Source organism: Aspergillus lentulus, assembly GCF_001445615.1.
Source record: "Aspergillus lentulus DNA, contig: Alt12, strain: IFM 54703, whole genome shotgun sequence".
NCBI lineage: Eukaryota > Fungi > Ascomycota > Eurotiomycetes > Eurotiales > Aspergillaceae > Aspergillus > Aspergillus lentulus.
In genome coordinates this window covers 67,829-82,075 of record NW_028322115.1, presented here as the reverse complement: position 1 = coordinate 82,075, position 14,247 = coordinate 67,829, and the positions used below count along the sequence as shown (strand labels likewise).

Here is a 14,247-nt window from a genome sequence, read left to right as displayed (position 1 = left end):
CCTGATGCACAGGTCAGCTCTGTCCTGTTGCACAACATCTAGACACCATCAAGCAATCCATCTGCAGGAGAGCACAGCCAGTGGATAGGTTCCAGCAGCAGTCAAATCAAGCGAACGTAGTCGTTTTTTAACTTTGGGATGTGGACCAGCAAAACTTGCTAGCACCCAGACTGACTGTCTATGACGTCCTGCTATGGATTATCCAATTGCAACCACCTGTAACGCGCTGTACTCCAAATATCCCTGACCCCGTTCATGTTTACCTTTTTAAGATAGGTCGTTTCTGATATGCCCCACGTGCGGGGGGTTAGGCGACCAGCGCTGCAAGCCTTTTCGTACTTCTCTTAGCTCATAGCTTTCGGACCGGTCCGTCATTCCCGCACCTGAAATTTACCTATCTATCTGTAGTGTTCCGGTCTTGTGTATACATGGGGCAGTAATACCAAACTAACTGTCCGTGGTTGTTAGTTTTACCACTAATACAATCAAGGTGCCATGAAGATAACGCAAGAAAGCAAAGCTTGACGAGCTGTATACCCTTAAGTAAAGAAAAATATAAGCACCCATTTTTTATTGAAGCCTCGGTTATCATGGCTGGGGATTATAAGGATTTATCCCTTTGGTTTATAAGTTTATACTTCATAGTAAAGGGATTCTATCCATTATTCGGCGGCCGATACATCTGACTTGTGGCAGGGTTCAGAATATTCTTTTCACTCCCGCGAGGAAATTAGGAATGAAAGTAGGAAGATCACAAAATCCTGTGGCCATCGTGCTGTGCGTAGCAAACTGTCATTAACACGTACTTCATGAGTACATCCCTGCCATATTTGTGGATGCGATGTAGAGTGGTGTGGTAAGGCGTCTGTAAGTACCTAAATATTGTAGATTCTACGGAGGATATAGATCGCAGGCGGCGTAGTAGGATGCATAGTCAACCTTGGCGGACGTGAGATCGAACCCAATGTCAATCTCCTCAATATCGAGTTCTCGTGAACCCTTCATTGTGACTAGAATGGGGTGGTTATTCCCTTACGGACTAGACCTACACATAAGCTGAGATATCCCTACTCCGCACCCTGTGAACAATCTCTCGGTACTAAGTGGCACCCATATAGAATAGTCGGGACCAGATCGACAAAGCGGGGGCTGGAAACTCGAAGACCTAGTTGCTTTTTTCTAGAAGTACACTATGCCTAAATTCGCCATAATTTCACTAATACAAACAGGCAGAGCGCCAATAGCAGCCATAATGGGCTCATGTCTCTCGCCTCTGCTTGCCATGTCAGGGTCATTGCAGAATGTACATGCACATGTGTCCATAGATGCGCATTGACATAACTGTGGGCGAATCATATCATCTAGCAGAATCCAGACTTTTGACCCTTGGCGGTGACCAAATAACCTGCATATTTAGTAGCTGCCGTGGCTGCCTGAGCAATCGAACACCCCATGTGTGGGCGTATGGCATGGCTAACAGGGAGACTTGGGCTATTAGTGGGAACAGTCTCTGAAACTGGTCGTAGTGATTGACAGCATCGTGCTGTTGTCGGGACAGGCCATTCCCACGCCATACCTACCTTAATTCCCATTAAATTGAGTTATATATTGTGTGGTGACTGCAGTTGTCCCCTGCAGGGGAGATGGGGTGTGGGGGTGGTGGCATTATTCCGCGTATAATAGGATATATAGATCCACCTTCAGCTTTGGTTTTCAGCTCCGCGGCATAGCATGTTGATTCGGAAAACTTAATGACGCGTCTTTATTGGCTATACAGAAAGAGAGTTACAGTATATTTATCAGGTACGCCATATTGACTCTTCAGCTTGTGGTGTTTGCATGCTGTTCCTCTGATATTCGAGTTTAGCTTCTTTAGCTTCTTCAGCTGAGAACGACGTCGATATGGATACGCCATGGTCTGATGGCAGAGTATTTCAGCTGAATATATCGGGAGTTTCTTTATTGCTCCATATCATTATATTTGATTACGTATACACAATTTGTAATATCGGAATGCATGGTTTTTGAGCATTGCAAATAGAAATCTGTAACTTACCACAATATATTCAATTTAGTCACATCCATTTGGTGGGTCCTTCATGTTTGCGCGAGAATACGCAGCTGTTTCATTGCAGAGCAAACATCTCAGCTGCATCATCCGAGGAAGCAGCGAGTCGCTGGCTGCCCAGACAGGCGATTGAATAATCGTGTGCGCAACGCTGGCTGAGAATCTCGACGCTATTTGCGGACAGGAGCCAGACAAGGGGCTGTTCGAGAATACAGCAACCAGCAGCCAGCAGCCAGCTATTCCGTGCGGTTTTACCTCCGATACTAAGCCTTGGCTTGAGCATGATTACTCATCTCCAGAATACCCTGATGCAGACTGACGCAGTCACACGGGCAATCAAAAGGTTTTTGTTATTCGAGACTACTCCTCGAAGAAGATCCACCGGTCTGGCTTTGGACGGGAAGCATCGGCAGAGTTTGACCCTCCCATGGAGGAGATATACGTGGACAATCTGGCGAACGTATTTACTAGTCCCTTTTCAGCTCGGTCATCAACGCCATTTGTCCTACTTTGCACATGGACTACATCAGGGGCAGGCCGGAGGGAGAATTGTGCGCGAAGAGATGGAAAACATTCTCCCTAAGGTTAATCAACAGGCACAGACCTAAAAGGTATATGCTTTAATTGCTTAAAGAATTTTTTTTTAAAAAAAAATAAAAATAAAAAAAGAAAAAGGAGAGAGAAAATAAACGAACTATGGTTTACAAGCAACACAGCTTGTGCCCTTCCAGTTGTCTGTTTCTTCCAGTGCAGCAGCAACCACGCTGACAATCTGCTCGCTATCCTCCAGCCCAACACTGAGCCGGATAATATGCTGTGGCACGCCATATTTCGGAACCTTGTCCCGCTGCCAGTAATTTGCCAATTGCACATAAGGGATAGCCAAGGTAAAGTTTGTGCCAAAGCTCGAGCCCTTGCACACATTCAGAACATTGTAAAAGTATTCTGCCCGTATGGGAGCATGGAAGATGATACTAAGAACATTCCCATAACCGCCATCTTTGCGCATCAAGCTTTTATACAGTGGCGCCGTGGGCCCAATGGATGGGTGGTTGACTTGGGCAACCAAAGGGTGCTTCCGCAGCAAATCAACAACGGGGAGAGTGTTTTCATTGCACCGAGCAACCCTCCAAGCAATATTTCTGCAGTTTACAAGAAGCGTATCGACATCTAGAGGGAAATAGGTGTTTTCATAGGCAGCCGACACAGCGGCGTGGATCTTGTCGTGATGAACCGAGCTGGGGTTTAATACAAGACTAGAAACGTTATACATATTTTCCAATTGGTGGGAATAGCAAATGGAGAAATACCTTCCTCCCGTGACATTGGAATAGCCACTGAAGGTCTTTGTAAGACTGGACATCATCACATCCACATACGGAATTGCATCGATGTTGACATAGCCGGCAACAGTGTCATCACAGGCTACAATAAAGCCATATCTATCCGCAAGGGCGCGAATGCGAGCTAGATTTGGCGAGGACAGTTTGATGTTACTGGGTAGCTCGGTAAATAGAGCGTGGAGTTTCAGCCCGGATTCCAATTCTCGCTCAAGATGATCCAGCTCGTCCTCGGTGCCGTTTTTATAGAAGAGGCGCGTGGCCCAGGGGCTTCGCCGGAGGACTTCGATTGTTTCGGGATATATCCACCTTGAAGAGACGGAGGTCAGAGCTGATTATTCGTTTGTTTTTTTCCGGCTGGAATTTCTTTATTTCTTACCCATATGCGGCAACATTGGACTCCGTTGCAAGAGAGGCCAAAGTCTCCGAAAGTGCGTATATGGCATTCATCCCATTGGGATATAGAAACACATCGTCTGGGCTCACTGCTAGCTGCCCAGTAGCCAGCCCTGCGATGACTGACTTCAACTCTTCGGCTGCGGCAGACGGAATCTCAGCTAGAGGGCTTGGGCGTTTCCGGGCAGCTACAGCGCAGAATGTCTTAGTCGTTGCTGAGTCGGAAACTAGATAGTCAAACTGAGAGAGACAGAACTCTGCGTGTCGTGTGGATATCCCTGTTCCAGTATCGCGCCAGAAGCCCATTGCTTGTTTGAGCAGATCGAGCGGGAATAAAACCGCACTGAAACTAGCCCAGTTAGGAGCTGCATCTGACTCTGGATGCATGGAAAACCGGATGACATCAACGATATACGGACTATCAACGGGGTCGTTTTCGAGTATTTCAGATAGTTGCAGTGCAGCACGAGGCGAGGGAAAAATCATGCAGCCGATGTTCCCGTCGGTGATGCGTAGTCGTTGCAAGACGGCATTGCAGAGGTCTTTGACTGGCTTATTGATATAAAACCTTTGTATGTCAGCAATTCCCCTTCCTGAATATCAATTGCTACACAGATTGGCCACACCGTGGATAGCTCCATTCCAGAGTATCCATTACCCAAGTCTCTTTCCGAGACAGTCCAATAACCGCGTCCCATGTCGGCAAAGAGACGCTGACGGCCTAAAAATGGTCATTAGCAGGTCGTTTTGTCTAGATTGATGTCCTCACATGCGGATCACCAGCAGGGACGATGTTGGCCTTTCCTAAAGGGAGTGCCAGGGGCACTTTGGGAAACATGCTGTTCTGGGGACCAGCGTCACCCATGGCTATTAACTTCCAGTTTGAACCGAGTATCGGTTTGAGAAGATTTGAAGCCCAATTCGAGAGACCTTAGGGAATTCCAGTAAGACACAGCAGATATGTTGACTGCCAAGTATTTATTCGATGCAAAAAGCAAACAACAAATACACCACTCTTTGAGTTCATTTTTCGTTTTTTTTTTTTTTTTCCCTAGACCCTAACCCTTGCATGAGAATGAATCATCAGACTTGCATTGAAGATGTACATGTCTGGCTACCTAGTGTTCTGTACAAAACCAGACAGACCTTGCCTTATTATTGTGAGACGTAACATACAAGTATTAATCATTTGTGAATTGATAGAAGAATAAAATAATTTTAGCTAACTAGTAAAAGTTAGTCGAGATCTGTTCATAATCTACTCTGTATTGACTCGAATCACTGACGTGGGTCCTGACAATGAACTGCAGCGCCTGGCCCACAGTTCCCAGCCCACATGTGGTTCCTGGAAATTGATGCACAGATCATAAGCAGCCACGTCATACCCATGGTTTAAATTGATTGAAAGCACGCTTGGGTTAAACTTGATACTAGGCTTGCGAGGTTAATAGCTACTACGTCTAAAATACCAAACCCAAAGAGACACCTGCAAATATCTACTGATTCGGTATCTTGTTGAGCACCCTCGACTGTACAAAGATGCTTTTTAATGGAAACACATTGAATTCATTTACGTAACCGATATATATGTATATGCATGTTTCCTGCGGCCTATGGAGATCTTCAGCCAGCCATCCAGGCAACCACAAACGTGTGCATTCGTATGGTTGGAATCTGAAAGCTGAAAGTGGATTTCTGCCGATCAGTCCACTGCACGGAACGCAATTCTGATTTATGAATGATGTCCCAGTCCATCCAGATCAACGTGATCGATACCCTAGATGATAATTGGCAAGATTGTTACTGTATTATTAGCCGTCAGGGACTTGGCAGGCGATCCTGCATCTCGATCCATAAAAAGGCGCCCTTGCAAAAGCTGCCATAGCTTCCCCAAAACTTGTAAACTTGTTATTATATGCAGTCACTGCTTCAGGCGCAACTAGCGGTGAAGAAGATATGAGAGGAGTTCACTTGACCGGTGGTGTTTTAAGGTTCGAAGGGTCCACTAAACATGTTACAGGTCCTGTCGTGCCATCCCTGCTGTGTTAACCCTACTGCTACTACTACTATCATCCCTCCTAGCTAGAGATGGTCGTCTGGGCACCTTTTTGGCTGAGTGGGAGATGTATGACACGTCCCACAAATAAGAACTACACCTGCGTGCGTGCATATTTTTTTAATACAATAATACATATGTAGAGAAGAATACTTAGATTACACCTGGAGCAGTCAATACCGATTCCGATACAGCGTGAACTACCTTGGCATACCCATTACCTAGGAAGCAAGTTAGATTGAATTAGATGTTAGCTTTCCGTGTTCTTTTTAAACCAACTACACTCACTCTACACCATATCTTACGCCTCCATGTCCATGCGTAGAGCCATGGCAACTTACAGAGCTCAGGCCAGGGCTGAGACAACAAAACGTCTTATCGCACAACTAGTCAACGAAGGACTGGTCGACACAGAATTGTCGACATGGTCTTTATCTGCTGAAAAATCACATCTTCGCATTACAAATAAAGGCGACGCTGTGCGGTCGATACAAGTCACTGTGATCGACCGCTTCGAGTCCCGGTCCCAGTGGAGGCCGAATGACTTTGAAGTTCCTATAGTCCTCAAACTCTGTACAATTGAGACGGAAGAAGATGATCCAGGTTCTGTCTGGGAATTTATTCATTCCTGGCTCGATTGCGATTGCGCAACGAGCAAAGAAATCGCGGGCGAGCTGCGCAACTCAGCGGCCATGTTAGGTACGTATACCTTCCATTTACGGGGAACTACGTAAACCAACCCTGAACACTTGAAAAAACAAACAGAAAAATGGATGGAAATCGCGACCACACAGCCAGTGCTGGACTTAAAAGCTGGATTTCTTTCCTGGGAGAGGTCTCTTATTTCCGGCCACCCAACTCATCCGGCATGTGTCCTGTCGCAGCATGTCACGAGAATACTTGCTAACCGCATGGAAATTGACTCATATTTAGTTTCACCGCACATGTTATGCTCATGAGATTTTGAGTCCTGTTGGACCCGACGAACTGCCGGCGATGCTCAACCCGGGTCTCTCTTTTGTGGCCTTGCCCCGTTCCTCCGTCTGCGTGTTTGGACCTTTTGAAAAACTCACTCAGTCTCTGCGGCAGCTGTTCGGCGGAATCGAACTTAGTGCTTCAGACGGAAAAGAAGAGATAATAGTACCGTGTCTTCTACAACAGCTCCCTGCAGTGACAAAGTTCTTCCCAAACGCCGAGGTCGTCAAATCCATTCCAAACTGTGGCCTGGCCCAGGCGGCAATACGCACAATCACAGTGCCCGGCTTCCAATTTGACATTAAGTTCTCACTCGCCTGCCTGCTAACATCGGCAATCCGGGCCCTTCCATGCTGGGCTGCAGCTGTCGCGCCCGACGTGACAGATATCCTGAAAAAGGTTTTCCCCGAGGATCTATGGGTATTTGGAGAAGTTGCCGCCGTGACTGGAAACCAAGAGAAGGTCGCCGAGGCCCGTCATTTGACCTGTGTTCTCCGGGAGAATCTCGAGTCCAGAGCGGAAGAAAATAACGAAACGCTGATACTGGCGTCGGCCTTGATGGAGAGACCGCTCGGCAGCCACCGCACATATGCAGAGATTCTTTTTGATTTGGAAACAGAAGAGGATAAAATCAAGTGGGTTACTAGGTAATATTGACACCTTTTGCAGTTATCTTGATCCTGGATAAGAAACACTGATATACATTGTAGTTATATTCGACCCCTTCTACGCCTTGCGTTAGATCCATTGCAACGGTTCGGAATCGGCTGCGAATTCCACGCCCAAAACACAGTAGCCCGGATTTGCCGCAAGACAAAAGCCGTCAAAGGCTTTGCTGTACGTGATTTGGCGGGGATTAAAATCCACAAACCGACGCTCGAACGCCAAGGAGGCTTCGACTTGAGCAATATCGGTCCGCTGTGCTCTGATGATCTCCACAGAGTTTGGGACAGGGTGCACCATGCCCTTATTCAGAACAATATAGGGTATATGCTGTATGCTTTGGACTTGGAGAAAACAGACAAGGTGTGGGCGGTTGTCCGGTCTGTGCTGTATGATTTACTTGCAGACGGTGATCACATGGCACAGGACATGTATCATTATTTTGTCCAAGACACAATGCCATTCAAATGTTTCCTAAACATGAGAATGAGCGTCTCGTTTGGAAATGTAAGTCTGCGTCTCCGAGTATTCATGAACTTGGCTTCTCATATACGACTAGTCGATCGCATTACGTGAGAAGAACGTGCCAAACGTTCTATCCAAAAGGCCTCGCTGGCTCACTCAGTTATCTCTGGCTGCTGCCAAGGGCACTGCAAACATAATGATGCCACAAGACGTCGAACGCGAGATTCGAGCCATAGATAAAGAGGCAATAACAGCAAACCTCACCAATTGTGTCCGTCCGTACGGAACTATCCCTGACACCTCGCGAACACTCAACCCGTATCCGGCCCTACTTCCTCAGCAATTCATCACAGACCTAGAAAGATTCAACGAGGTGCTAGCTCTCGCTTATAATAATATCATTCCGCGGTGGTGGAAAGACACCGAGGCGAAATTTTCCAGTCGAATGCCACTGGACCCTCAGGCTGAGGCTTTGCTCCGCGTAAGTTTTACATTCCCTAAACATTATAGATGGCTGATTCTTATGATCTCAGTGGGTAGAAGAGATGACTGACGAAGGGACCATGCGGTCCTTTGTGGGCAATCAGGGGAATCTGAGACCTGATATATTGATTCCAATCGGTGCCGCCGGGAATGAGACTCTCGGGTTTCGAGTGTGTGAGATCAATGCGCGCTTCCCAATAAACTACCTCCACTGGGTGGCGACTGCATACGAAGCATTAGTAGGGTGTACAAGGCACATTGAATCCGTCAAACCAGCGTCAAATCACAATCGATTATTGGACAGTTTACTGGAGCTATTTAATCCCGAGCTTCCCATCCACTTTGTTCGAGATAAGGCAGGCATGTCCCAAGACGGGTCTCTCTTCGGCTGGCTAGAGTCTCAGACCGGAATAAGGCCGAGGATAGTGAGCCCTAGCGATCTCCGACTTGTGCCAGACGCCACTACGAAGACTGGCTTCATGCTCTGCTGCGTCTGGGGCGCCGATCCCGTAGTCAGAAACGCAGTTGAAAGAGGCAAACCCGCACCAAAGCTGATACAAGTGAACGGAGAACTGGTCGAGCAAGTGCACCAAATCGGCCTCCAACTATTCGACTACGAACTCTTTGCGCTCCCCACGGAGATGGCGCAGCACATAGCCCTCTGCTGCCGCAACGACCTCCGCAGCGTGTTTATCGCGCACGACAAGCGATTCCTCGGCATAATCCTGCAAGAGCTGTATGCCCTCGTGCACACACACCGCGTGCTCAGCCCAGCACAGGCTCAGCTGCTTCGAGAAGGTATTGTCCCGACAATCCTGCCCGGCTCGCCCGAGTTTCAGGAGCTGGCCAGCCAGGCGCACAGGAACCCCGAGACGAAGAACCGGTACATCCTTAAGCCAATCCGCGAGGCGCGCGGAGCGGGGATTCTACTGGGCAGGGATATTTCCGCGACTCAGTGGGATGCGATTTTTACATCGATGGAGAGCAGCTCTAGCGGGAGTTATTCTGCTGGCGAAACAACGTATATCCTACAGCCGCTGATCAAGCTGCAGTCCTTTGACTGCTTCTGGGACGAGGAGCGCAGGGTCCGCAAGAGCCGTACGGTGGGCACGTACTACTCGGTGAATGGGAGGTTTGTGGGTTTTGGAATGTGGAGGACGGGGTCTGCGGCTGAGAATGTGATATCTGCGTCGACCAAGGATGTTACTACTGTGTTATCGGCTGTGTTGGACTGACTTAGAATAGAGATATCTGCTGACGTTGGAGAGTTATCTAATCTAACTAACATATAGTACTCAAAGCTTAGTTGAGAATCGTAACCAAGATGCGTCTTCGAAGCCAAACTACTCTAGGAGTCTAGAGTTATGATCCAGATCTTAGTCCAAGCCTCTGGGACCAGCCTATGGATGCTCTATGGACCTAACCACCCTAAGGTACTAGACGCAGCCAGCCTCATGGTAGATGCATTCAACCAGGTCCACTCAGTGTGCAGAACACAGGAGACACGACATAGTTGTCAACCCTCCTTACAGGACAGGGGGGATATGACATCAGGGGCTGACAGCAGCCTGTGTGGTGTGCGGTCACGATAGAGAATATACACATGATTAGGATAGAGATTGAATACGTCGTCAGGATGATGATGGAGATGGACGAGGGGACGGAGAGAGGCAAAAAATAATGGAAGACTGCAGGAGATGAGATGGCTGTCTTACGTGGTCACAGGTGCCTCAAAATTGACGTTTTGCTGGAAGCAGACAAATTCACCTTCAATGGACGATGCTCTCTCCCTTCCTTCTTTCCTCCCCTAGGAATTACGTTTATAAGTTCCTCGTATAGTAGTGTCCTACTCTCGATTATAGACCTTTCCATCCGCAGCCCGACCTACTAGGTCTCAATCTGCACAGCCCACCACTGGCAGTATGTAGTCTCTCTAAGGCCCAGTAATGTTCTGTCACATGGGCGAGGCTACTACTATCTACCCCGCTGGAAATTGGAGACCTTGGTAGATGCCAAATAGATGCCACCGTGGGGAGACGAGCCTGTCTATTTGGGGTTGACACATGTTTCGGTTGGGTTATGCGGAACACATGCCGAGGTCTAGATATTCGTCAGGCTACTTTGTTAATATAACCCTGCCATCGCAGGGTCCGACGGATAGTGAACGTAGATACAAGCACGTCGAATTCCTCTTATAAGGACTACCATAACGGGTGTGATCATACAGGAATGGCCGCCCGGAATTGGGGATGCAACATTAATATAAAGATGGTAGGATTCTATTCGACCAATAGTATTTATAGTATAGTTATCTAATTCAACTTAGTAAAAGGGCCTGACCTCCTATACTACACATATTTCGCCTACTTATATTTTTGTAGAAGCTCGGTTGAGCTACTGAAACATTGCCACACTGATAATTTCTGGATATGTTGAATGTCGCACATAGTCTTCCCAATGGACATAATTTATATCAACAGATGCTTTCATCTTCTCTCTCCTCAAGCGGCGTATCGATAAAATCATTACCTAATTAGCTTGCTGAGCCTGCCGCCTCGTCTCCATCGCCTAATCCTAGTTCTGCAGCAGTTTTGCGGGGCATGTTACAACCAGTTAATCAGGCAATTAAGCGAGAATGATGGAGGAGATGTATTCCTACTTTATGTAGAGAGGAGCACTGGCATTATATCTCCCTGTGTCCCTTGATTCTTATAATTATCTGAACACTCATTCCGTCCGTCTCCTTTCAAATTTCTGTTTATTCTTATCGAAATTGACTTGGCCTTTTATCAAGATGCTGTTCACTCCCATTGCTGCTGCATCACTGCTAGCTGTGCTTGGCACACAGCCAGCAGGTGTGCTAGCACAGGATGCCGAGGGCTGGTACAAGGCTCATCCAGGCATGGCGCGTATCAGCCAGGTGAACCAGGACACGCATCAAATTGTGGATGAATTCGGCCGTACGCGGTTCTTCCACGGAACTAATGTTGTGATGAAGGAGCCACCGTGGTATCGGCCGTTGGAGTGGGCGCCTGGTGTCTCATCGTTTGGCGAGCAAGATGTCCAAAACCTGCATGATCTAGGTCTGAACATTGTGCGGTTAGGCCATAGCTGGGCTGGTGCAGAACCTGTGCGTGGGCAGTACAACCAGACATTTCTAGAAATCATGAAGAAGCAGACCAAGATGGCTGAGGACCACGGCCTCTATGTTTTGGTGGACGTGCACCAAGACGTCCTGGCGCGGCAGCTTTGTGGTCACGGCGTACCTGACGTAAGTAGATGCATGGCCATGTTGGCACAGCTGATACTGACACGGCTGCGTAGTGGTTTGTTAAGAAGGACTGGGTACCAGGCTGGAAGATGTTTCCTTTTCCTCTCAAGCTAACGCCGTTCCCTGTGGATAATAACGGGTTTCCATCGCCGCAATCGCTTTGCAGCACCGTCGACTGGTCTCTGAGCTACACGTCGGTGGCGGTGTGTAACGCATTTGGGCGTCTATACAACAACTACGACGGGCTGGGCGATGCGTTCGCGGCGTACTGGAAAAAGCTGGCGTCCGAATATGTCGAGACGACCAACGTGGTCGGGTATAACCTGCTGAATGAGCCGTGGGTGGGCGACTCGATGGCCGACCCGACGCTGCTAGTGCCAGGTGTTGCCGACCACAAGGTCCTAGAAGGCCTCTGGAATCGCGCCGCCAAGCAGATCCGTACCGTCGACAATGACACGCTCATCTGGTTCGAAGGTGCCACCATTGATATCTTGTCGGGTTTCAACAATGTCCCTCTTGGAGACGGCTCGAAGTCAGTGCACTCATTCCACTACTACAGCCCGCCGCAGCTGTCGTCTATTTCTACCACGCTCGACAACCGCCGCAAGGACAACGAGCGTCTTAGGACCGCCGGTGTGCTGACTGAGCTCACCTTCTGGATGGGCGATGACAAGCAGATGCAGGGCCTCGCAGACGCCATGTCGGTGACGGACGCAAATATGGTTTCCTGGATCGGCTGGGCGTACGAGAACCTGTACAACGGCACATCTGGTCAGCCTTACCCTGAACTGGCAAAGCACTACAGCCGTGCATACCCCGCCGCCGTCGCCGGCACTCCCAACAGCTTCAGCTTCGATGAGAGCTCGGGCACCTTCAAGCTGCAGTTCACGTCTGAACCAAGTATTAAAGCGCCCACTGAAATTATCCTGCCCCCATCCACGTTCCCCAACGGCTATAAAGTCCAGGTCTTGCCTGACGGTAGCTTGCTACAGTATGTAGTCAACAAGCGTACCCTGGCCTTGTTCACTTCTACTAGCATCAAGAACGCCATCAAAATCTCCGTCACAGTCTCTCCTAGATAATCACATCTACGGCTTACATTTAAAGTTACTATGTATCCGTAGTAGTGGAGCTACTCTGCTATACTCTACTCTAGTCAGGATGGTGATCATGAATCATATTGGCCCTATCAAATATGTCAACTACCTCACATCCTCTATTCTCTCTTTTTGTTTTCCTAGATGATTATATTATTCACATTTTACCATCTAATCAGATCATTCTGAGCCTTTGTTAACAAAGTCTATGGCATATCAAAGTTAAGGCATTCACAGTATCAATATAATAGTCCTAATAGGCCAATAGCATCCGCCGGCCTAATTAACTTGGTTGGCACATAAAAATTCTGGGGTCCTGAGCAGAGTGGTTAAACCCAACCGAAGGATGGGGATAACACTAACTATAGGTAAACTTAATAAAATCTATACTATTTAATAGAGCTTAAGAGACTAACCTAATAATAATATGATTATAAAAATATTGAGCATTAGTAGAGTTATAATAGAACAATGTAATAAAAATTAAAAAAATAGCTAGACTTCTAACGTATCCTAACTATTCTAAATCTCTATGTAGGACTTGCATTAAAAGCAGCCTTATATAGGCGTTGGCAGAAGCCATACAGCAGCATGCCATGGTTACAAAAGGGACAGCAGGAATAAAGGACAATGCAAATAAATATAAGTATTAATGGCAACCTTCCTCCCTTAAATAGCACCGCCAGAGAACAAGCCAGACATACAATAAAAGACGAGATCCCATCGATGCCCATCACCGAACAAGAGGTGCATCAAGCCGCCAAACCCTTGAAAGCAACTGGGGGAGGACGGAATGCCACTCTAGTGTAGCAATGCTTAAACAAGAGATCCTCATGGACCTTCACGTCCTTATGCGCTCTCAGCACCAGGTATCTAGCTAGTTACTATTACAGAAGATATGGTGATGAGGTTAGCAGCATTCTAAACACCAGCTCTTAATGCTATAGCAAGCTCAGCAAGTTCGCAAGTGATAAAACATCACACCATTGAAGCTTGTCACTAATGCTATAAGCAATAGTCAGGAGCCATACTTGCTAGAGGAAAAATTGGGTATGCCGGGCATCTGGCTCTTTCTCTCAACTATACTTTCCCTGATTCCACATATACCTTTCACTGAAATTACCTCAATGAGGCCTTATTATCACATGGTATCTGCTCTAAAACCATGAAAGCCGCTAGAGCATGGTCCAGGCTGATCAATAAATGCCAAACCCTGTACACTAACCACATTGTGAGTGGATCCAGTAACTAAAATTCCTTAAAGCAGGTATACAGATACTGGAGTCCCATGGGTTCTCCACTGCTGCTAAGCTTAACACTGAAATAGGTACTTGCCTGAGAAGAAACCTGCTCATTAGACTGGGTTGGCAACCCCACAAGAAATACCTGAATGCTAGCGTGTCTTGTATTGTCCATGACCAACCAGTCTGAGA

General features: G+C 47.5%; 3 protein-coding genes across 3 annotated transcripts; 2 read left to right on the top strand and 1 right to left on the bottom strand.

The window, feature by feature from the left end:
* Positions 1–2,762: 2,762 nt before the first annotated feature.
* On the bottom strand, positions 2,763–4,669 carry ALT_5977 (putative cystathionine gamma-synthase; the record flags this gene model as incomplete). The annotated part of the gene is made up of 5 exons (XM_033555779.2): positions 2,763–3,324; positions 3,379–3,717; positions 3,788–4,372; positions 4,431–4,525; positions 4,574–4,669. 5 exons carry the CDS (start codon positions 4,667–4,669, stop codon positions 2,763–2,765), a joined length of 1,677 nt encoding a protein of 558 aa, XP_033411670.2.
* Positions 4,670–6,171: 1,502 nt separating this feature from the next.
* Positions 6,172–9,681, top strand: ALT_5976 (uncharacterized protein; the record flags this gene model as incomplete). The annotated part of the gene is made up of 5 exons (XM_089600001.1): positions 6,172–6,559; positions 7,032–7,482; positions 7,546–8,005; positions 8,058–8,444; positions 8,497–9,681. 5 exons carry the CDS (start codon positions 6,172–6,174, stop codon positions 9,679–9,681), a joined length of 2,871 nt encoding a protein of 956 aa, XP_089455463.1.
* Positions 9,682–11,240: 1,559 nt separating this feature from the next.
* On the top strand, positions 11,241–12,799 carry ALT_5975 (putative endoglycoceramidase; the record flags this gene model as incomplete). Its single annotated transcript, XM_033555781.2, has 2 exons — positions 11,241–11,717; positions 11,771–12,799. The coding sequence occupies 2 exons, from the start codon at positions 11,241–11,243 to the stop codon at positions 12,797–12,799; spliced, it is 1,506 nt and encodes a 501-aa protein (XP_033411672.2).
* Between the last annotated feature and the right edge of the window lie 1,448 nt (positions 12,800–14,247).